The following is a 23,668-nucleotide window of genomic DNA, read 5'->3' on the forward strand; positions in this document are numbered from 1 at the left end:
AAATAAGGCGGCGCGAGGGGTCCAGGGAGAAGCGCGCGCACCCGGCCGAGGCGCGTCCCCGAGGCGCGTCTCCTTCCCCCCCACCCCTCCGCGCGCCTCTCCTTTTCCTCGTCACGAGGGCCGAAGACGGGAGAGGAGGAGGAGGAGGAGAAAGGGGCGGGGCTAGCGTGCGTGCATGCGTGCGCGCTCGGGGTGACAGCCTGTGAGGAGGCGCTGCCCCGGTTGGTCCTCGCGACCTGGCTGGGGCGGGCGCGCGCGCTCGCGTTCGTGTGTGTCCGTGTGTGTGTGTGTGTGTGTGGTGGGGGGGAGATGAGCAACCTGGGGTGGGTTTAATTACGCGCAGGCGCGCGCAGGCGCAGCTGCGAGGGGGCCGAGCTCGAGGCGGCTGTGGCGGGGGGTCCACCGCGGTGAGGGAGACGCGCGTTTGGAGAGTTCGGCCGCCTCTTCAACAGCCCCGGGACGGCCTCTCGCTCGCTCTCGGAGCGGAGGCGCGCGCATGCAGGCGAGCGTGTGAGGCGGACGGAGCAGCAGCAGCAGCAGCAGCAGCAACAACAGCACGAATCGCCGCTTGGAACCGAGCGGTTTGTCGGTCGTTCGGGCGGCCGGCCGGCCGGGCGGGCTGGTTCCGCCGCGGCCGCGAATTGTTCGTGAGGCGGAGACGCTGCTCTCCGCCCCCCGTTCCCTCCCGGCCGACCCTCACCCCGAAGCCAATATTCCCGAAATCAAGAGATACGCGGCGGCGGCGGCTGGAGCCGCGGGGCCCGTGGCGGCGGCGGCGGCGGCGGCGGCCGGAGGGGACCGCGGCGAGGCCACCGCCGCCGCCGCCGTCGCCATGGAGGCGCTGGGACCAGGTGAGAGGCCTGCAGGTGTGGGTGGGCCCTGGGCGGAAAGAAGGGGGGGGGAGGGGGCTGCCCAGATGGCCCCTTTTTCTCTCTTGCCTTTTAATTGGGGCGGGGCTGGAGGGGACTCGGGTTTCCTTCCCCGTGGAGCCTTCTCTGGCCTCTTCCCTTCGAGGGGAAATGGAAGGAGAAGAAAGGGGAAGCCGAAAACAGGTGGCTCAGGCAAAGGACACTGGGCTTGTCGATCAAGAAAGGCCGGCAGTTCGGCGGTTCGAATCCCTGGTGCAGGTCTGTAGAAGATTTTGGGGGGTTGGGCTAGATGACCTCCAGGGTCCCTTCCAACTCTTGTTACTGTTAACTCCGGGCACGTTGACTCCGCTCTGCCCCGAGGCCATGTGTGGGGCCTACAAAGGAATCCCCGTCGCTTTGCTGCCTTCCGTGCAGCTGAAAGACTTAAACTTGGCCGTGTTTGTAAACACGCGCAGCACGTGATGGCTTCAAGGAGCCTGGTTTTAAAAAAAAAAATATTTTTTTTTTGCTTTCATTCTTGGGAGACGGAGAGGTACTTTCCCCCCAGCCGGCTGCTGCCCTTTTTTTAAAAAACCTTTTTTTTTTTTTTTTAGACCGCAACAACTATCATTTGTGGTTACCAAGCTGAAGACAGACCCTATAATTTCAGTGTATGCGGAGCGGGCGATGGGGTCATTCTGAGGACTCTGCATCACGATGTGAATGCAGTGGACAAAGGAAACATTTTTTTTATTATTATTTGTATCTATTTATTTTGTCAAGCATTTATAAGATGACAGATATGAGTATAAACATGATTATGAATACATGAAATGGATACACATAAATGGGGACATGAGGACAGGGATGCTGGTGCACTTATGCACGCCCCTTACAGACCAGTGGTGGGTTGTCTCCGGTTCAGACCGGTTCTATAGAACCGGTAGTAAAAGTGGAGGGAGGCTCCACCCACTGACCCTGATGTTATCAGAACGCTTCTGCGCATGTGTAGAAGAGCGTGCACGCGAGCGGCGCACAGCCCCATTGCAAACTGGTAGTAAAGGTAAATAGAACCCATTACAGACCTGTTAGGAATGGGGTGAGGTCAACAGTAGCTAGTCTTAGGTTAAAGTTTTGGGGGTTTGGGGATGAAACCACAAAGTCAGGTAGTGGATTCCAGGCATTGACCCCTCTGTTGCTGAAGTATTTTCTGCAATCAAGTTTGGAGCGGTTCACTTTAAGTTTGTATCTATTGTGTGCTTGTGTATTGTTGTGGTTGAAGCTGAAGTAGTCATTGACAGGTAGGACATGGTAGCAGATGATTTTATGAGCTACACTTAGGTCATACCGAAGGCGGCGTAGTTCTAAATTTTCTAAACCCAGAATTTCAAGCCTGGTGGCATAAGGTATTTTGTTGCGAGCAGAAGAGTGGAGGAAATATTTCTGGACATGATCAATTGTATTAATGTCCAATATGCAGTGCAGGTTCCAGACAGATGAGCTGTATTTGAGAATTGGTTTAGCATATGTTTTGTATGCTCTGGTTAGTAGTGTAATATTACCGGAGTAATATTACGTTTAGTAATATTATTCAATTTTATACTTAATATTAGTAGCATAATATTACATTTGTTCACCTATTCCTTTACTTCATGGCTTGATCGAAACCTGGTTTTAACAAAACACAGTTACCAGAGTTTGCATTGTGTGCTAAACTGTAGGCCATGGTTTATGGACCTCCTTGCTAAGTCCAAGACAGACAAACCACATAATAGCCTAAATGAAGTGCGAACTCAAATCTCTGGCTGGATTATTTAGATGGGGGGAAAAGTAGCACAGTGATATGACCAAACTTTTTAAGAGCAAGTTGCCTTGTGCTTTAGTTATTTTCTAATCTGCTTTTTGTTACCTTTTAGAATTTTTAATGGAACGCCAAGAAAAATATATTTTGAAAATATAGAGATTCAGTTTGTTCTGTTCAGTTATTTATTTATGCTTTAGCTTTTGGCCCAATTTTCCAAGAGATAATATTGAAGGGGATATATCTTTGGTTATGCCTGTATTGAAATACTTGTTTAAACATCTACTAAAAAGTATAAAAGCTGTCCACAAATTCCAGAAACTTCTGATTCCTGGTTACAATAAGAAATTGCAGAAGTTTATGATAAGAGTGCAGTAGTTTTTAGTAGTTTAACAACTTGTTATTGTGACTCTAAGGTTAGGTACAATAAGTGCAAATATATGTGTATCAGTTACATTGGTGATGATACTTTTTGACTCTGTGTACAACATGCTAATCATTAAAATATAATTAACAAATCACACTGGCTTGTGGCCACTTAGTTTTGGCTTAACCATTGTTATTTTTTAGCATGTCATAAGCAGAGTCTGGTTTCAATGATTCAAATGTCTAGGGAGATACTTAAATAGGGCTCTGGTAGTTAACTTTAGCAAAGTGCCTGAGATTCTTCCAACTGAATGATGGAGCAGTAAGTTTAGCATGATGTAGGAATTCCATCTGACAATTAAATATTAATGTGGACACTAAATTTAAAATCTTTAAGATAAGAGTTGGAAGATTTGTATTTATAAAGGCATTGCAGAGGTGAATTCTCAGCAATATGGTTCATGTTAGGATTGTTATTGGGCTTTTCATCTTTGATTTTAGCAATTTTCCTCACAATTTTTTTAGCTTTTTTTCCATGTTCTGGTTTAGTTATAGGCAGCTGTATCAAAAGCTGGCCATTATAGAATGGACAGTGTGAAATGGAAATTCCCTAAATCAGTGATTAAGTAATAGGCACCGTTTTTTTTTTTTTTTTTTGAGATGATTTTGTTTGAATAAATATTCAGGTTCTGACCTTTATATCTGTAATTTTTATAAAGGGTAAGTTGAGTGTAAGTTTAGTAACATTCTTAAAAATCCATCTCATCCTGGGCACCCTTTTTTTGAACTATTACCATTTGGCAGACGGTACAGGGTAATAAAAACAAGGACAAGTAGGCTGAAAAACAGCTTCTATCCCAGGGCAGTAACTATATTGATTTCTACTTTATAGTGCAATATTAATGCAATATCGGGTTTTCAATTCAGTTGTATAGAATGTGAAGGATGTGTGCTTGTGTTTTATTTTTATAGTTATAATGTACACTGAAGATGGCATTTAATTTTGTTGTACGAGGTGCAGTGGCAAAAAACTAAACTAAATTTTTGTTTCTTGCTCCTGGTCAGAGCAGGAGTTTGAGCTTCTGTGGTAACTGGAGAATATTTGGAGATAGGTCTATCTTAGCTGATCCTTTTTCTTCTTTTCCTTCCCACCCCATCTCCCTTGAAGCTCCCATATTATTATTCTACTTGCTAATGTGTTTGAGATCTAAATCTTGAGCAAAGACTAGAGGGTGTGGCTCTGGCAGTGAAAGGGTAGGGAGTGGTGGTCTATGTGGGTTTTACATTTGGGAGGAGTACCAAGATACTTTGAGGAAGAAAGACAGCAGCTACAAGCCCTTCTGGTCTTGTGCCAGGCTATGTAGCCCAATTAGGGCTGTACAGCTCTTTCAACTATTCTTTTTAAATGCCAGGTAGATTCAAAAATAAAACAAATTATTCCTGGTTTGAACTTTCTAGAAAAGTGATAGATGAAGTGAAAACATGTTTGATATGTTCGGAATATACACAGCCATTTGTGAGCTGTTTCACATCACTACAGTTATATCATAGATGACAGTGGTACTTGGCCAGTCCCCCCCAAAAAACATAAGCAGAATCAAACATTGGTATTTGATTGTGAGGTTCACCAAGAAAACTGGAGGTTGTAGAGTGGGAAATTCTTAAAAAAAAAATAACTCCCAAGATGACAGTGAAAAACAGCCTTCTTATTAAATCACGAAGCATCCATGCAGACTCTAGCTTGATTTGAAGATGGCTTTACTTGCAGGAATAAATAGCAATATAAGCTTAATTGTTGACTTGTGTAGCAATACACTTGCCTTTATCTTTTTCCAAGAAATAGTTTTCCTTAAGTACTATATTTATATTTTAAATTGAAATTATTCCCAGTGCTAATAGTCCCCCTAGGTAGTGTTGGAAATAGTTTTGATCGTGATATTTCTGGAAAATTTCAGTTTCTATGTCAAAGCTGCTCAATAGACATGGCAATTAACTCTTGCAATGTATAGCAAGAGTCTATACTCCCAGCATGGTCTCCAAAGCATTAAAGTCATGCTAAAGCAAGCAGGCTTTTATATCAGATAGCAGTAATACAGACAGAGGATCACTTTAATGACAGTGGCAAAGGCATTGTTTTGTACTGCATGGGAAGGAGTAATGGTAAATGGCTCCTCCATTTTACCAAGAAAACAGAATATTTTGAATTGATTTAGCTGTAAATATTATTTTCATAGTTTTGGACACACAAATATTGCAGTGCATCAGCTGCAGCCCCAGATGATGCACTGCAATCTTTGTGTGTCCAGAACTATTAAAATATTAAAACTATTGTCCAAAACTATTAAAATAAATATATTTATTGCAAATATATTTAATACGTTTGAGTTTGAAGAGTGTCTGATAAGGTTTGTTTGACAGATTTGGAACTCGCTGTGCAGCGAGAAAAATGACTACATATGGGAGGCATATTTTTTATAAGGAAACAAAGAGGACAATCACTTGTTCAATGACTGTTACGATAGTGTTGACCTGAACAAAATGATACTTATGACGGGTTCCTGGCCATCAGTGCATCTCCATGGTCATGTGATCACAAGCAGGCATTCAGTGACTGGCTCATAATCATGATGTTGGAATGCCCTGCGATCCCATGATCACAATTTGCAGCTGTCACTTGCAGCTTCCACAATCAAAGTCAATAGGGACACCAGCGGGAGATCACAGAGATCATATATTGCAATGTTCACTTAATGACAGCAACTGGAAGTGCTGTCACTAAGCAATCTATTCACATGATGTCATGTTTTATGACCAGGTCACTTAGTGATGGACATTCCAGTCCTAATTGTCATCATTGACTAAGGACTTACGTGTATTCCAATACATATTTAACAAAATTTGTTCCAGGAATGGCAACTCTATTGTGATAACTGTTACAGGATATGGATGCCAGTATGTTAAGATACATATTAAAAATTGAAAGAGTTACTGATAAGTTTACCTGTATGAGAATATGATTTGACTGAACCTGTAACACTGAACAGATACTAGTGCATCTGGTTTAGGTGTGGCATTACTACAAGAAAGATTTTGTGTGACACGTGCATTTAAAACCAGGACTAAAACTTGGCAAAATTAGCAATTGCTGGTTACTAACTTTCCAAAAATACCAATTAGGTTTTGAACCTTTCAAAAGTTTTGAACCTTTCCAGCTTTGCGGATTGGCATGGTGGGGGGGAGAGTGCCTGCAGCTCCATTTGCACAAGGGGTGGGTACATGTGCTCGCAGCTTGCACAAATGGAACTGTGCCCACCTGCTGCTGCACATGTTCGCTTGCCCAACGACTCTGTAGTCTGGTTCTGAATGGGCTGCAGCTCGGGGGTTGGAGCCCCCTGGTTTAAAGAACTGGGAAGGAACTGGTGATTGTGAATGCCTTTCTAAGAGCTTTTTAAGATAGTAATGAATATGTGGATTACTACATTCTAATGTTGCAACAGGTGTGTAGATACAGGTGCCTAAATTTGGGAATAAAATTGAAAGAATTTTAAAATGCTAGTCAGTTATTAAAATTATTTGGGGGGGGGTGGCCTTAGCAAGGAAAGTTTAAAATGTATTGGAATTATAAGGAGGAGTTGACTATTACTTTTCAAGAATGAGAATAATTGTACATGAAAGACTAAGAGGTGGGATCTTGGGGAAAAAAGAGATATTGAATTGTGTAAGATGGATGTGTAAGAAGCTGAATTAATAGTGTTTGAATTGCCTATGAGATTGTGGCAGGAATTGTGTTTGATATGTTTTAATATGAGCCTTGGTGGTGCAGCGGACTAAAGTGCTGTTAAGTAGCACTTAGCTGCCAGCTGCCTGCAATTACTGAGAATTCAAATCTCACCAGGCTCAAGGTTGACTTAGCCTTCCATCCTTCTGAGGTAGGTAAAATGAGGACCCGGATTGTGGGGGCAATAAGCTGACTTTGTATTAAAAAAAAAAAAAAAAAGAATACCGCTTAGGGGGGACCGAAAGCCCTACTAAGCAGGTATCTACAAAAAGTATGAAGGCTATTGCTTAACGCATTGTAAGCCGCCCTGAGTCTCCAGAGAGGGGCGGCATATAAATCGAACCAATAAATAAATAAATAAATTTCAGAGAAAAAATAAAAATTAGTTTGGGAATTTTATTTGATATTTTTGTAGTGGGTCTCCTTTCTTTGGGGCAGGTTCTAGTCAACATTGTGTGGGGCAGAGGTTGAACCCCAGACTCCTATAGTATAGGGGGCCTCATGGCTCAGATCTCCCATCCCTTCTTTCAATATGTACATGAAACATTAGGTGATATAACTACATGACACTGGATAGTATCATCAGTATATTAATACCCAGTTATACATAACTACTCCAGGTGAGACAAGTAATGCTGTTGAGATATTGATCCAATGCCCTAAATTTCCTGAAAGCTGTAAAGAGCTTGCTCTTCCCTCAACCTCTGGTAGAGGGTGAAGTTGTAGTTGAAAGACAGTGCTGTTGGCTGCATCAAAGCAGTTTGGTTGTGGTGCCTGGTTTCTTTGCTTTTATTTTGTTTTATTTTGGCTTTATATAATTGTTGTGAACTGCTCAGAGTTTGGTTCTAAGATCAATGGATGTACAAATGTTTTAAATAAATAAATTTTGCATTGTGAGTCTCTTCAACACATGGAATTCTTGAAGAGGTCATAACAGACACTAGATCACAATTTAATTTAATGGAATTCAGAGTGTTTGCCAAAGATTGCGATTTTGCACATTCTATTTTCAGTCTCTATTATGCCCAGTCAAATAGGATAGTAGAAAGGACTATAGAGATTGTGAAGAGAATGTTACAAAATCAAAGCTGGAAGGTTTTGAGTTTTATTCAGATGTGTTGGCTTAAAAAGAAAACTATCAAACTCTTAGATCTGTGCAGAGATTGAAGGTACAGTTTATTAAAGAAGGTGAAGGGACTTGAGGAAACATTGAAGACCTTATGCTATCTCAGCTCAAATGCAGAAGGAAAAAGAAAGAACTGAAGATACCATTTCAGAAAAGGACAACAGTAGAGTTTCTTGTTTATATGTATGTATGTGTATAACCAACCTGGTATGGGAATTTTTTTATCTTAGGCGAAAAAAAGATGGGAGATGCTAGGAATAAGTTATCTCTATTATTTGTGAGTAGAATATAATGAGTGAACAAAAGGAGCTAGCTGTGGGTATATCAATGGCTCTCTTTTCTTGTAACTTGTAAACTGTCAGTCAACTTTATCCATGTATTAGATCTGTCTGTCTTAATAGTTTGTATGCAATCTACTTCAAAATGGGATGTGAGCATGTAAATGCAAGCTACTTCGAAATGGGATATGACCTAAAACTGATTTAAAATTGTTCAAATGTTTGGAACCCTACAATTTTAGAATAGGCTTACCTATCAAACATACTTCCATTTTTCCAGGGCCACCAGCCACTCTTTTCCAGCCACCGCGTCGGCCTGGCTTGGGAACAGTTGGAAAACCAATTCGTCTGTTAGCCAATCATTTCCAAGTACAGATTCCTAAAATTGATGTTTATCATTATGATGTGGATATCAAACCAGAAAAACGTCCCCGAAGAGTGAACAGGTAATAGTTTTCAAGCCTAATTTTAATGGTTCTCTGACTGCTGACAATTGGCAGTTTTAAATAAAATAATACAGTGGGCATACATGGAACATTCCTCAGCAATGACAATCTCATAAGGCAGAGACCATTTGTATTTGAACTAATTCATATTTTGAAAACCAAATCAAGAACATTATGCTCTTGTACCATTAAGGTGTTCTCATTTCAATTTATACCACTTTCCAGGGAGGTGGTAGATACTATGGTGAGACACTTCAAGATGCAAATATTTGGGGATCGACAGCCTGGCTATGACGGCAAAAGAAATATGTATACTGCACATCCTCTGCCTATTGGAAGGGACAGGGTAAGTTTAACTTAGTGATTCAATGCCATCTTTCATAAGAATGTCCTACTGAGCCTCCTTGTTTGCCCTATTCAAATAATGAAGTTATCAAAATAGAAGTTTTAGATTTGAAAGTTGCATTGCTAAGGTGCAACTCGCAGCTTTTTCAGAAAGCATGTCCAATGCTAAGAGAAACTGAGAATTGAATATTTGTGACACTTGGAGGGTCAGTGATACCCTGACTTTGTTTTAAAGCAATGCCATATAAAGAATAGCAATGTTGGGAAATGCTCAGTTAGGCAGGGAGGAGGGCTTAAGCAAGGAATTAGTCTTGAATCATTGGGCAGCTGCAAGAGATCCAGGACTGATACCCTCCCTCCCCCAAGCTCTATAGAACCTTATCTATTTGTTCCCAAGGGGAGAGCAAGCAATCTAGGGAGATGCCTGTGTTATATAGGCAGAATATAATAAAACAGCTAGCTTGAAATATGCACGTGGGATTGCTTGCACTTGACAAGCAATGATAAAACTGCATCCTTGGCGTTGCTTTGAACCTATTAAATAGCATTCAATATTTTGTTGTTTTTTCATGCCCAAATTGCAGTGTCCTGCATTAGATGACGCATATGGACATGTTTTAAAGTGCATGAGAACTATCCTTGAACTATAGCTTATTTTTATTCTAGGGAAGAATGATCTGGGACTTCGATGGGTATTTGCTGTACCTAAATAATAATGAGATTAAACTGAATTCAGTCAAGGATCAGTGGAAAACCAGTTGAGCTCATGAAGAGTTTCAATTTCAACAGATGTTCTGTACAGTTAAGAAAGATCTGCACAGTTAATCCCCACTGTTGTGTCTTCAGGTGGATATGGAGGTCACACTCCCTGGTGAAGGGAAGGACCAGACCTTTAAAGTGTCAGTTCAGTGGGTGTCTGTAGTCAGCCTTCAGCTGCTCTTGGAAGCTTTGGCAGGCCATCTGAACGAAGTCCCAGAAGACTCTGTGCAGGCACTAGATGTCATCACACGCCATCTTCCCTCTATGAGGTGAGTATTTTTTTAATCATTCTCTCTTGGACTGTAGTTTTCTCAGCAGACGCTGGTGAAATCTTTTATGCATGTTGAGGCCCATTGTAATGCTTGTGGATATTCCTCCTTTCAGAACTGAAATGTAATTGCAAGGAATATGTAATATTTCTAAGGGATCTATTCATTTTCTGCTCTCACTAAATGTTTTTGGTTTTTTCACCTATCTCTGACTTGGTGGAATAGGAAAGGAATAGGAAAGGTATGGAACAGCAGTCACTTTTTAAAATAACATTTGAATAAAGAGTCAAATTAACTTTCTAAATACAGTTTTAAAAAATGTAACTGTCTCTTTTCAATTACAGTTTAGAATATTCTAACTCTTGCAGCAAAACAGTTTCTATTTTACAAACTACCTTTTTTGTTTTGTGCCTTCAAATCAGTGTTGACTCCTGGTGACCGTGTGGACTAGTCCCTTCAGTTTTCTTGGCAAGATTTCGGAAATGATTTGCCACTGCTTTCTTCCTAGCATTGAGAACGATTGGCTACTGATACTTGCCTTCCATGGCAATTAATACATGTTCCAAAATTTGTTGAAGGATTTCCTTAGTCTCCTTGGTCTTCCTTAGTGACTTTTGTTTAGATCCATTATTTTACTCACACCAGAAATCCTCTGTTTCTGAAGTTTTAAACTGAAAGGTGGTATGCTATGTTAAAATTTTCTGAGTGACAGTTCTAATATTCACTCAATACACATATGCTTTAACTTAAACTGATGATGATGATGATCTTGCCAAAAGTGCTGTGACGGAATATCCTGATCCAGAACAAATTGTCCTAACAATGATCCACTTGTCTGATCTTTAATACTTGTAATACTTTGTACACAATACCTCAAATATTCCTTATTTGTAACTTCTTGATAAATCTGAATAGATTCTCCCATTCCACCAGGTACACTCCAGTGGGGCGATCCTTCTTCTCTCCTCCTGAAGGATACTATCACCCGCTGGGAGGAGGTCGGGAGGTCTGGTTTGGCTTCCATCAGTCTGTCAGGCCTGCCATGTGGAACATGATGCTCAATATAGATGGTATGGAAGAAACCTGTTCGCTTAAATTATCCTAAATCACTCCTGACACTCTTTTCTCAGTATCCCGCCTCCTCTGTTTGTTTTTTTTAGTATCTGCAACTGCTTTCTATCGGGCTCAACCTATTATTGAATTCATGTGCGAAGTCCTGGATATTCAGAACATCAATGAACAAACAAAACCCCTTACGGATTCCCAGCGTGTTAAATTTACCAAAGAAATCAGAGGTACTACTTTAAAATAATAAGTATAATAATAATAATAAGTATGTCGAATTGTGGTAAACAAAAAATTTGATTTCTGAAAATTTATGCAGTATATTTCCACCCTTAGAAAATTATAATTTGGGCTGGTTTTGATGGTGTGTAGAGAGAACATTTTTAGCAACTGCTAGAGTTTCTTCATCTCACGATATCACACATTTAAAAATAAAAAAGACAAGCGTGTGGTTATACAGATGGATGTTTTGTCATTGTGTGGATCTCTCTCTGATATCCCCGTTTGTCTTTTAGAAAAGCAATACTTTGGGGGGTTTTGCTGCGGAAAATATGAGGGATGGCAATTATGGCTCAAAGCCAGCTCTGTACCTTTTAATTTGTTGGTCTCTAATTTGTTTTTATCAGAAATATTCAACAAAAAAGTAAACATTCAGAATATTTTTTCTCCTTTATTAATGATTACAACCCACCTCTGCTCTGTATTTAATGGGCAAGTTGTTCTAACCTTACTATATTGTCAAAATCCGAATTAACTACTTCCCCCCCAAACTGGGATTTCTGACTACAGTATTATGACACATTTCTGTGAGCTTTAGGATGAATAGATTTTGGAAGAAACTATTTAACTTGGGTTGATTTTTATTGTATCCACTCTGAGAATTTTAATTGAACAATCCAGATACAGTGGATTTGCATCTATATAGAAAATAAATGTAATCATGGAGAGCCCAGTAGTTTGTTTTGGTCTTTGATCCTTCTCAATATATCATATTGGCTTTTGGTATGTGTGTCTTTATGTTTCACTGGATTTGTAGGTTTAAAAGTGGAGGTTACTCACTGTGGTCAAATGAAAAGAAAATACAGAGTTTGCAATGTTACTAGACGACCTGCTAGCCATCAAACGTACGTATGCTTTTTTTTTTTTTTTTTTGAAAAAAAGAACAATCTTGAAAAACCTTTGTCCTGTTTCTGCTATGGAAAAGCATTTTATAAACTGAAGGCCACACATAACTAAGTATTTCATAAACTACGTATTTCAGAATTCTATCAAAATAACAAACTCTCATGCCAGTCGGAAGAGGACCCAAAAAATGTGACTTGTGCTTTGGCAATATGTCAGTGAAGATTCTCAGTCATCCAGATAAGAGTCCTGGCAACTGGACTTCTTTTTTGGCTTGAAACATTTCACTGCTTATCCAAGTAGACAGACTTGAAAAAAGGTACTTGGATAAACATTTCAGGTCAAAGAGAAAAGAAGCCCAGTTGCCAGGACTCAATTTCCAGATGACTTGTGCTTTTTGGTTGTATCACTTTGTGATGGAAATTCAGTCCCAATTACCATAGTTAAGTGAGGACTTCCTGTATTTACATAATTAATGTACAACTCGATATCTGGCAACCATGCATGATTCGTCAAATGAGAGAAGCTATAGATAAGTCTCTTTTTTTTAATGTTTATTTTATTTTATTGAAAAGACAGTGCCATGTCAGGATAACAATGCAAATAAAGCAGAGCCAGAGAGAGATTAATGGTAAATCTTAACATACATGCTAATAACTATAACTATACTATGTTAACAGTAATTATGGCAATGCAACAACAACAACAAAAAAAGTTCAACAATTTCTACTTAAATTAGCTTATTAACAAATTTTTCCACATTATATCCATAGTTTTATACATCTTTGTTGTACTGACATTCATAAACTTCCCTCTCACTTCTACCTCTTGTCTCTTATCCATTCATAAAATTTATTCCATATCCTGTAATATTTCGAGTCTTCTTTATCTTTAGTCTTTAAAGTTAATCTGTCCATTTTAGCACAATCCCAAATTTTCCTAATTATGTCATCATCTGATGGGGTGACATTCAGTCCCAATTACCATAGTTAAGTGAGGACTTCCTGTATTTACATAATTAATGTACAACGATGGAGAAAACTTGATATCTGGCAGCCATGCATGCTGTTTCAAATGAGAGAAGCTACAGATAAACTCCTTGATATAATCTGGCAGGCATGTAGCAGTGATATGGGATTAAGTAGTCCTTCATCTTACATGCATATCTATATTATAACCTCTTTTAATTTTAACTTTTAGTTAGTTTGACCAACATTATGCTTTTTTTTTATCATGCTGTCCCTATTTATTGAAATTTTAAACCTGATTTTTAAAGTTAGGATGCTAAGATCCCTTCACTGGAGTTTGATATCATATATTTGGAGTACTACACTCCCAGTCATACCACAATCCATCTTTCAGTTTTTATTAATTTCAGCAATATGACTGTTGGGAGAATAATTTTGTTGCTGCTTTTGTTAAATAGTTGAGAATCCAAAATAGTTGTTTATGTTCTGATACCATAGGCAAACCTCTTTCTTGTGAAATGAATATATATTTAATATATATTTCTGCTTACAGGTTCCCTCTGCAGTTGGAAAATGGGCAAGCTATGGAGTGTACAGTAGCTCAGTATTTTAAGCAGAAATACAGTCTGCAACTGAAATACCCACATCTTCCATGCCTCCAAGTAGGGCAAGAGCAGAAACATACATATTTACCCCTTGAGGTAAACACCTAGGCAGTTCTGTTCCTCAGTTCTGTTCCACTGCATCAGGCTTGTTCACCCTGTATCATTTTTCATTCCAGGTGTGTAATATAGTTGCAGGACAGCGTTGTATTAAGAAGCTAACAGACAATCAGACATCAACTATGATCAAAGCAACAGCACGATCTGCACCTGACAGGCAGGAGGAAATTAGCAGACTAGTGAGTAACTGCTTGAATATATTAAATCCCCATTAAGATGAAGTAAAATGGTGGTTGGAAGACGCTTATCACTGTAGGATCTTTTCCCACATGAACTTTGCAAATCTTTTTCCTGGGACCCAACGCCATTTCTCGCCACTGGGTTGATGAGGTTATGGTACATCCAGAATGTGGTGTATCCAAGACATAGAAGATAGGATAATAAAGTCCTTCCCCCTCCACCTTTACAACAGTCCACATAATTCACAGATAACTATAACGAAAGATAGCAGTGACTGAGGAACAAAGGCACACAGTAGACTGCCGGTTGAGCTACGTTTACTCAAATGAAATGTTCATAAGAGCTGTTGTGTCTATATTTAAGAAATGGTCTCTGAATCTCCAGGTCAAGAGTAACAGTATGGTTGGTGGACCTGATCCATATCTGAAGGAGTTTGGTATTGTTGTCCATAATGAAATGACAGAACTGACAGGCAGAGTATTACCTGCACCAATGCTGCAGTATGGAGGTAGGGTAAGTACTTCATAATTTTCACCCAATCTAGATTACACAACAGACCTCATATAGGGGGCTAATAGCATACTTTTAATCCGGTAGACTCTTTACTGACAACTAATTAAAATTTGAGGCTGAAAATGTAGTTGATCATGGAAATGCAATGGAAAGGAGTTTGCCCGTGTATTACTTTATACTCTTGTCAAAGAACAGCGGTTTGTGTTTGATTTTCTTTAGAACAAGACTGTTGCTACACCAAATCAGGGTGTCTGGGATATGAGGGGAAAACAGTTCTATGCTGGGATTGAAATTAAAGTGTGGGCTGTTGCCTGCTTTGCACCTCAGAAACAATGTCGGGAAGATTTGTTGAAGTAAGTAGTTTTCTTTTTTAGAAGAAGATTACGTTTACTTTTATAAACTGATGTTTGGAAAGTTCTGAATGGTGTATCTTCAATAGAGGTTAAATGTTGTTATCAACTAGATGATGGTACACAAAGCAATTACTTTTCTTCACCTTCTTCTTTCCCCACTCTGATACCTTCAAGATCTGGTATCTTTTAAATTTATTTTTTATTATGTATATCCTGCCTTTATTATTTTTACAAATGGCTCAAGGTGATGAATATATCCAACACACCTTCCTTGTATTTTCCCCACAACAACAACAACCTTTTGAGATGAGTTGGACTTTAAGAAGATCCGATATCTTTTTTATTATAAGCATAATTCTCAGACAATATAATTGAAGCCTAATGCAATGGAAAGTAATTATGACATTTTAATTTGGGATTATCAATAGAATTTGCTTACCATAATTAGAAATTTCAGAATGACAACCTAAAAAGTACACAAATACCTGTGATTGCTTTACCCGGTATTAACATTTGCAGCTCAGAGTAATTGGTTGCGCTCATTTTCTGATGTCCAGAGTTACACTGACAGTATTCAAGGAAGTTTAGTTTAACTCTGCAACTTTAAAATATGTGGTCTTTAGTTCCCAGAATTCCACAGTTGTTCTGGCTGAGAAATCTGGGAGTTGAAGTCCACTAATCTTAAATTTGCCAAGATTAAAAAAATACTGATCTAATTTAATCATTGAGAGATCTGTTTTCTAAGAATCAATCCAATTCTTTTATCAAAACCATTTCAGGTAGAATAAATGGGATAACCTGCACAAAGTTAGGCTAGTGCTAATGGTATCTATGACTTATTCTGTGTTTCTAGGAGTTTTACTGATCAGCTGCGCAAGATCTCTAAGGATGCAGGGATGCCAATCCAGGGCCAGCCATGCTTCTGTAAATACGCACAAGGGGCAGACAGTGTGGAGCCCATGTTCAAACATTTGAAATTGACTTATGTGGGGCTGCAGCTAATTGTAGTGATTCTTCCAGGAAAGACACCCGTCTACGGTAAGGAAGAGACCAGTTGACCAAATGCATAATATAATTATCATATTGAAAGAATGTGCAATTACAATTTGGTGCTTTTCTTTTGTAATAATCCTGTGCAAACTCTTTAAAATAAAAAAACAAATCTTAGATTATCTAAGTCATCATTTTGAGTTACTGGGATGGGATGGGAGTAGGGGCTGGATAGAGCATTTTTAAAAACTTCCGGGTTCTAAAAAACAATTTTTTCTTTGCAGCTGAAGTTAAACGAGTCGGGGATACTCTCCTGGGCATGGCGACTCAGTGTGTTCAGGTGAAAAATGTGGTGAAAACATCTCCTCAAACTCTGTCCAATCTTTGTCTAAAGATCAATGCAAAACTTGGTGGAATAAACAATGTCCTTGTACCACATCAAAGGTCAGCTTAACCCTTGGTTATTCTTCATAGAGAGCATATGGCTGAGTTTTATTGAGAAGCAGAATGATGAAAACACTCAAAATGAAAATCCTTGCATTGAGAATTTTGTCATTTACCTAATTTAAATTATTCCAAAGTTTTCCTTAGTTATAGAAATGAGAACTTATGATGCATTTAGACACTGTCTCTAAATAGTCTTTTATTTTTTCGTTCACATGTTCACTTCTACTGTGATATCTTATACTAGATAATTGTCCACATAAAAGCCTTTATAATAATCTCCACATTAGAAAGTGAGGCTATCTGGGAGTCCGGTGTAGGATTTCCATTTGTCCCTAGAGCCCTTGAGATTTTATCTTTCTTTTTTTAATTGCTGTTTTATACTAATAAATTCTTTAGATTTCTTGTTGACTGGGCTGACCTGAATTTTTTTATTCAAGAAAGGGACAAAAGTTCATTGAATTCTCCTTTTTACCCCAAAGCAAAGCAGGAATTAATTGAGGATTAAGGTTAATTGTTTGATGCAACAGGGAGCCACATAATAACATCAAGATATATTTATTGTTTGTCCTCTAGCTGAGGTGGGATATGTTAGCCATAAGAGGTAGAATATTGAGTTGTGTAATGCAGAAATAAGCACTAAACTTCTCAGCAACTGAAGAATAGCTTGGAACAAATAAAATTGATAATTAGAACTGTATAGAACATTTTTAAAAAGGTTTTTTTTTTTTTTTTGCTGGTTCCTAGTTAAAGTGCCTTTTCCCTCCCCCAATTCCCCAGGCCCTCAGTATTCCAGCAACCTGTTATTTTTCTGGGAGCAGATGTCACTCACCCACCTGCTGGAGATGGGAAGAAACCTTCCATTGCTGCTGTAGTAGGAAGCATGGATGGCCACCCCAGCCGCTACTGCGCTACTGTGCGAGTGCAAACATCCCGTCAAGAGACATCACAAGAACTGCTGTACAGTCAGGAAGTGATTCAGGACCTGACCAATATGGTGCGAGAACTGTTGATCCAGTTTTACAAATCCACTCGCTTCAAGCCCACACGGATCATTTACTACAGGGGAGGAGTATCCGAAGGGCAAATGAAACAGGTATTGGTCTAGTAATTCATCCTCTGAATGAGGCCCCCTCAGAAAGGAGCCCTGGTGGCGCGGCAGACTAAAGCACTGTTATTAACACCAGCTGTCTGCAATTAAAGTAAGATCGAATCTCGCCAGGCTCAAGGTTGACTCAGCCTTCCATCCTTTCTAAGGTAGGTAAAATGAGGACCCAGATTGTGGGGGCAATAAGCTGACTTTGTATAAAATATACAAAAGTATGAAGGCTATTGCTTAACGCATTGTAAGCTGCCCTGAGTCTCCGGAGAAGGGCGGCATATAAATCAAATAAAAAAAAAAAGTCCATTCCTTTGCCAGATAGCCTGAAAAGAGGTGTATGCCAAGAATGCACACAACACAAACATTTAATCATCCAGTTTGAAGTTATTCTTGAGATTCTGAGATATCTGCATGCATTGCTTATTAGCTCCATTGCTGCACAGAAATCTGGCAATGGTTGCAAACACTGTAATTATCCTAATAATAAACAGTAAAATACAATGGTTGTCTTAGTGTTAACGATATCTAAAACCATTTAATTTTAGATGATCTGATAAACTGTGCTAATGAATGACTGCATTTTGGGTGCTCATTAATGGCCTTTTGCAGAACTCCGTGATATATAATGTTTTTGCTGAAAGACAGCATTTGCTTCCAGTTTCTGGCAAAAAAAGTGAACAGTGGGTTTGCTTAGTGACTGTGGTGTTTTCTTAATAATCATGGTGTTCACTTAACAGCTGCCACAAAAAAGGTAAAATTAGGCACAGTCACCCAATAACTCGTAACGACCATCACAATTTATTGCCATAATTGTGGGCTCAGTTACGATAAGTCAAGGACTAACCTGTATGCTGGAAAAGTAGATAGTTTGTCTCTTCATCCAAACCAGATGTATGTTATATGTCAGTGATGCATCCTGATGCTAAATTAAATTAGTATCTAATCCCAAAGCTCTATGCATACAAGCCATTTTCTAAATGTACTCATCTATTTCCTTCCTGGCACATTTGCAAAATCATATTTTACTTTGAAAGTTTTCATGAACTTACTTGATGTATTCAGCAAGCAGAAATTGGCTTGGATCCATATCTGTTCTTACTTAATAGTACAACAGCTTCAGTGGGACTTCATGAATTGCCTTGCGCAGCCCAGATCAGCAGTTGACTTCAACTTTTAACCCTTCTAGGTAGCTTGGCCTGAGCTTATTGCAATCCGGAAGGCCTGTATCAGTTTAGAAGAAGACTACAGGCCAGGGATCACTTACATTGTCGTGCAGAAAAGGCATCACACAAGACTCTTTTGTGCGGACAAAACTGAACGGGTAGGTAATTGCTAGAGGTAAAGCCATCCTATTAAATTCTGCAGCTTCCAGGAGGCGCCAGGTGGCTTTTCTTGGAAAATTGCCTGGGTGGGGTAAGGATGGTGCAAATGAATTTTTATGAGGCTAGATACTGATGGGGTTTTTTTGGTGGTGGTGGAATAAGTTTACACCTTTTGAATCAATAAAAAGTGTAATAATTCAAAGTTGATTCTAAATGGTCAGATGTAAAACCTCTGCAAGAAGCTAAAGCCTAGCTGAAAATTTTGAGGCATATTTGTAGGCATCCCTCAGCACTCTAATGATTCCTAAGAGAATGAAATGCGCGAGATCCAGGTAAGTCAGATCCATTTCATTTCCTCCTGCTTATTATTGGAGAACTTTCAGCTCAATGTATTTCAACTCTGGCATTCCATTTCAAGTTGCAACACTTGTTCCAACCTTAATGAACCTCAGCTAATATTTCCAATTTAAATTCAGAAATGTTTTGTGCATTTCTGTTAAGTCATACGGGCTTCTCCTTGATGCCCATTTCTTTCACTACATTAAAATGGCTACCAGAAGGGCGATTGCCTTTGGATAATGTGAAAATATCCCCTGTTGGACGTTGCTTTATGTATATCTGAATCTGGCTGACTTCAGGCAAAGCTGAAGAGTTTTCATTGTTAGAGGAAACTGTCCAGTTGCTCATTGAATTATGATCCTTAATCTTTAGTAGGAGGGTAGGGGTAAGGTTCAAGTGCGCTGCACAGATTGATTGATTTACTGTCAGATAAAATATAATGATGAATTCTGCTTGTTTTGTTGACATGGGTGCCGCACACTAAGCGTTAATGGCTGTGTTGTCTCCCAATAGGTGGGAAAAAGTGGAAATGTTCCGGCAGGCACTACTGTGGATAGCACTATCACCCACCCGTCTGAATTCGACTTTTACCTCTGTAGCCATGCAGGAATCCAGGTAATTCTAATATAGCCAGCCATTAACTCTGTAGCATTTTGTGGTTCGCACCTGGATGAAACTGGCCTCGCATAAATGAAAGGTTAACCTTGATATTGAAATGTGGCATAAGCAGCTGCAGTTTGGCCCTGAAAAGTCAGTGAAGCATTTTCTTCTGCATTAATGAACAGCCTTCACCCCTAGGTTGAAGAAGCTACTTCTTTCTTCTTCTTCTTCTTCTTTTTCTTCTTCTTCTCGCAAAGAAACTCTGTAAGAAAAAAGAGAGGGCTTTCCTGGAAAAGAAAAGAAGAAGAGTCAGCTTCTATGTTCTGAGGTTACTTCCTGCCTCTTGCATGGTATGTCTGTCATTAGGGAATTTCGATGGTGGATTGACTAGATTTATCCTATTTCAGGGAACCAGCCGTCCTTCTCACTATCAAGTCTTGTGGGATGACAACTGTTTCACCGCAGATGAATTGCAGCTACTGACATACCAGCTGTGTCACACTTACGTTCGATGCACCCGGTCTGTCTCAATCCCTGCGCCTGCGTATTATGCCAGGCTAGTGGCATTTAGAGCAAGATACCACCTTGTAGACAAAGACCATGACAGGTGAGCAAACTTGGGAGAAGAACCTTCAAGGGTTTAGTGTAGTCAGAGTCTAGGGTTTCATTCTGCGTAAGTGTTTTGTTATATACCAGTGATGACTAACCTTTTTGCCATCGCGTGCCAAAAATGGGGGGAGTGCGGGGGGTTGCATGTGCACGTGCCCACATCCATAATTCTATGCACCCTGCCCCACTGTGCATGCATGCACAACCCCTACACGCGACCCCTGCTTTTGGCATGTGATGGCACAGTGGGCCTGTTTTTCTCCCTCCCCAGGTTCCAGAGGCTTTCTAGAAGCCTTGGGAAGGCAAAAATGGCCTTCCCCATCCCTCTGAAGGCCCTCCAGAGGCCAGAAAGCAACCCTATTTGCCAACTTCTGGTGGGCCCAGAAGGCCCAAAAAATCAGCTGACCGGCACGTGCATGTGCGCCTGAGCTGACCTCACATGCCCACCAATATGGCTCTGCGTGTCACATGTGCCATAGGTTCGCCATCATGGTTATATACAGATCTGCCCTTCCATTCTGGATTTGATCTGAATGCAAAGCTCCTTCCCTTTTAACAATTTAAATTTCACAGGGAAATTAAACATTTTTGGTGGCATTAGTTGCTGGTTGCTGCACAGGCAATATTTTATTGAACAAGTTGCAACATCCTGCCTTCTAATTATAGATTCCATTTAATTGGCTAGAAAAATTAGATAATGTATTTATCAATATAATCTACTCCAAAAAACAATCTGCAGAGACTCTGAAATTGTATTAGCGGAGCCTGTTAGTTTTGCTAATCCATTATGCTAAGCTAATTCAAACTACTACTCTTCCCAATGTTTTGGATATTTCAGAAGAAACTACAGTTTAGAGATTAGATACCTGAATCACATGTAAGAGAGGCTCAGGGTTCATTTTTAACCTTTTTTGTACAAGTAGTCCTTGACTTAGAACCATAATGGACCCTGCCTATTACGATTGTAAGTCATGACAATTGTAAAATGGGTCAGTCATGACCTATTTACAACCGTTTTTGCGGCAGTCACTAAAGGCTTTTTTTTTTTTTTTTGCTGAAAACTGGAGGTAAATACTTCTTTTTAGCAAAGAAAAGCTAGTAAAATATGACCGTGGGATGCTACAGCCAGGGTGTGTGTGACCCTCAGAACTTTGAATCAGGATAATAAGTAGCCCCAAGATAGTTCTGTTTTAACTTCAAACAGTCATAAGTCAGGGACTACCAGTCTATTATTATAACATGAATAGAAATCACCTCTGCCCAATACTTAGAAGTGGCTTTTCACGTTGAAACAGTGGCAGCCTGCAAAGGGTGGGGATGTAGTTGAGCGTAGCCTCAGTGGGATTATGTGTTAAATCCTTCTAACTTCTTTTTCAGTGCTGAAGGCAGCCACGTGTCAGGACAGAGCAATGGCCGTGACCCTCAAGCACTAGCCAAGGCAGTACAGATCCATCATGACACCCAGCACACAATGTATTTTGCCTGATAGAGACTCTGCAGCCACATGGCAGGAGCGGCCTAGTTGGTCAGGCCACCAACCATTAATTGTCAGGGCTCGTTTTTTTTTTAATTCAGGCTGCCCTCCACCAGCAGCTTGGGACAGTTGCACTGAATTGATACCTGCCACCAACATCTCGTGCAGGCACAATTGAGCCATTTTTATTTTTTTTTCTTTCCGTAAACAGAAATTTCATAAAACGGTCTTTGCATTGGACTGAATTTTTACCTCAAAACGCAAAAGGCTGATCCTCTTAAAAAATTTTTTTTTAAAGGACTTGGCACGAAAGGTTTTTATTGAAATATTTTGCTAACCAATTAATCAATTTACGTTACCTCTTCATCCCATGTCAAGAAGATGAATTCCTGCTGGGCTTTTGACACACTGCTTAGTGATTCTCCAGATATGGCAAAACAGGATTCTGCTGTTTTTTTTCCTGTCTGGAGCCATATAGACTTGATCAATGAATTTTTGGTGTAAAAAACACCTTTCAACAAACATGGATTTTCAGAGGTATGGCTGTTCCTTTGGTTTTGTTTTTTAATTTTTTCGCTTTGTCAAATTTTGCTAGTTCCCTTTTTGTAAATCTCTCTGCAGTCCTGGGCTGCAAAGCCATTGCACTATAACTGCGAATTCAGCTTGGTGGTACTTCTGTGAATGCGTAATGTTAGCAGAGAAAAATCCCCTTTGGCAGTTCTAATACAATTATTGTTATTATTATTATTATTATTACGGTTACAACTGCCACCTTTTGATTCAAAGTGCTGAACTGCTTCCCCTTCTAAAAATAGGTAACCAGGTTCTGAACAATTAGTTTTAGTATTTTTCAAACATCACAAAAAGTGCCCATTTTATGCTGCTATGTTTGACAAATTGAAGTCATTTTTAATACTCTTTTTCATAGAAGGTTTTAACTTTGGCAATAATTTTTTTTAAATAACCTGGCAGTAGCTTTTCTAGTCAGAATCCATTCTTGGGTAGATTGACTTATCTTTACTGAAGAGAAAATTAATTACTAAAAATGGATCAGAAGAGGCTCCCTTCATGCTTTTTACAAATGATTATTTTTAACTGTTTTATAGTCACCATTGGTCTGTCTACCCCTTTTTATAAGCTTGGAAAGTGGGTGTTGTGTATTGGAAAAAAGGCTTTGCCAATTTGTACAGTTGTGTATAGTGTGACAGTAGCAATCAAAGACTTTTACCAGCAATTTAAATCCTGTTTCCTTTGATGATTTAGGTTTCTTGCATGTACAGCGACACTCAGTAGCATGTGTGAAGTGTGAATTGTAATGTTGATCTTGAACTTTTTCTATTAGGATCCTTATTTTGCTCGGTTCTCTTCCACTGAAACATATTAATACCAAAAGTAGGATGGGAGGGAGTTGTGCAGACAATAATAGTGTTGTGTTGAGACTAGCTTGTGAGTGTTAGCACACAATGCTTTAAATTCCTAGTTTTTGACTGAGTTGATATAGCCACCACTGTGGAAGACTGGGATTTGGCCAATAATTGCACTCTGGATTTCTAATCAAAGGGTGGTATCACAGAGTCTTGTGAGCTTTTCAAATCCGGATTTTCAAGTTGACAATATGATACACCATTTAGATTGTCTTTCAGTGAAATAGAGCTTCTAATAACTTGGAAAATGTACATTTCCAAGAACATTATTCAGTTGTGTCAGAGTACACTGAAGTTAAGTCTTCAAAAAACAAACAAACAAAAAAAAGTTTTATATGCTTCTTCCAGAGCCGTGGGCGTGTCTGTGGGAAAGGGAATATGCAGTGTTTGTCCCCATTCAGAAAAATAAGTGAAGCAACTTAGTT

The 23,668-nt window shown here is 39.6% G+C and overlaps 1 protein-coding gene across 2 annotated transcripts; it reads left to right on the top strand.

Moving 5' to 3' along the window:
• Positions 1-504: 504 nt before the first annotated feature.
• Positions 505-22,685, top strand: LOC117663334 (protein argonaute-4). 2 transcript variants are annotated; one of them, XM_034413420.3, is made up of 18 exons: positions 505-851; positions 8,478-8,643; positions 8,869-8,989; positions 9,835-10,016; positions 10,950-11,086; positions 11,177-11,311; positions 12,118-12,205; positions 13,725-13,872; positions 13,953-14,072; positions 14,458-14,586; positions 14,806-14,939; positions 15,793-15,977; positions 16,214-16,373; positions 17,154-17,469; positions 18,662-18,796; positions 19,650-19,751; positions 20,144-20,343; positions 21,723-22,685. In XM_034413420.3, the coding sequence occupies exons 1-18, from the start codon at positions 833-835 to the stop codon at positions 21,829-21,831; spliced, it is 2,586 nt and encodes an 861-aa protein (XP_034269311.1). In that variant the 5' UTR covers positions 505-832; the 3' UTR covers positions 21,832-22,685. The 2 variants fall into 2 exon arrangements, with proteins under 2 accessions (XP_034269311.1, XP_087732210.1); XM_087876084.1 differs by lacking the exon at positions 505-851 and adding an exon at positions 7,805-8,102.
• The last annotated feature ends 983 nt before the right edge of the window (positions 22,686-23,668 follow it).

This window comes from Pantherophis guttatus, chromosome 10 (assembly GCF_059756535.1).
Source record: "Pantherophis guttatus breed Tessera chromosome 10, ASM5975653v1, whole genome shotgun sequence".
Taxonomy (NCBI): Eukaryota; Metazoa; Chordata; class Lepidosauria; order Squamata; family Colubridae; genus Pantherophis; species Pantherophis guttatus.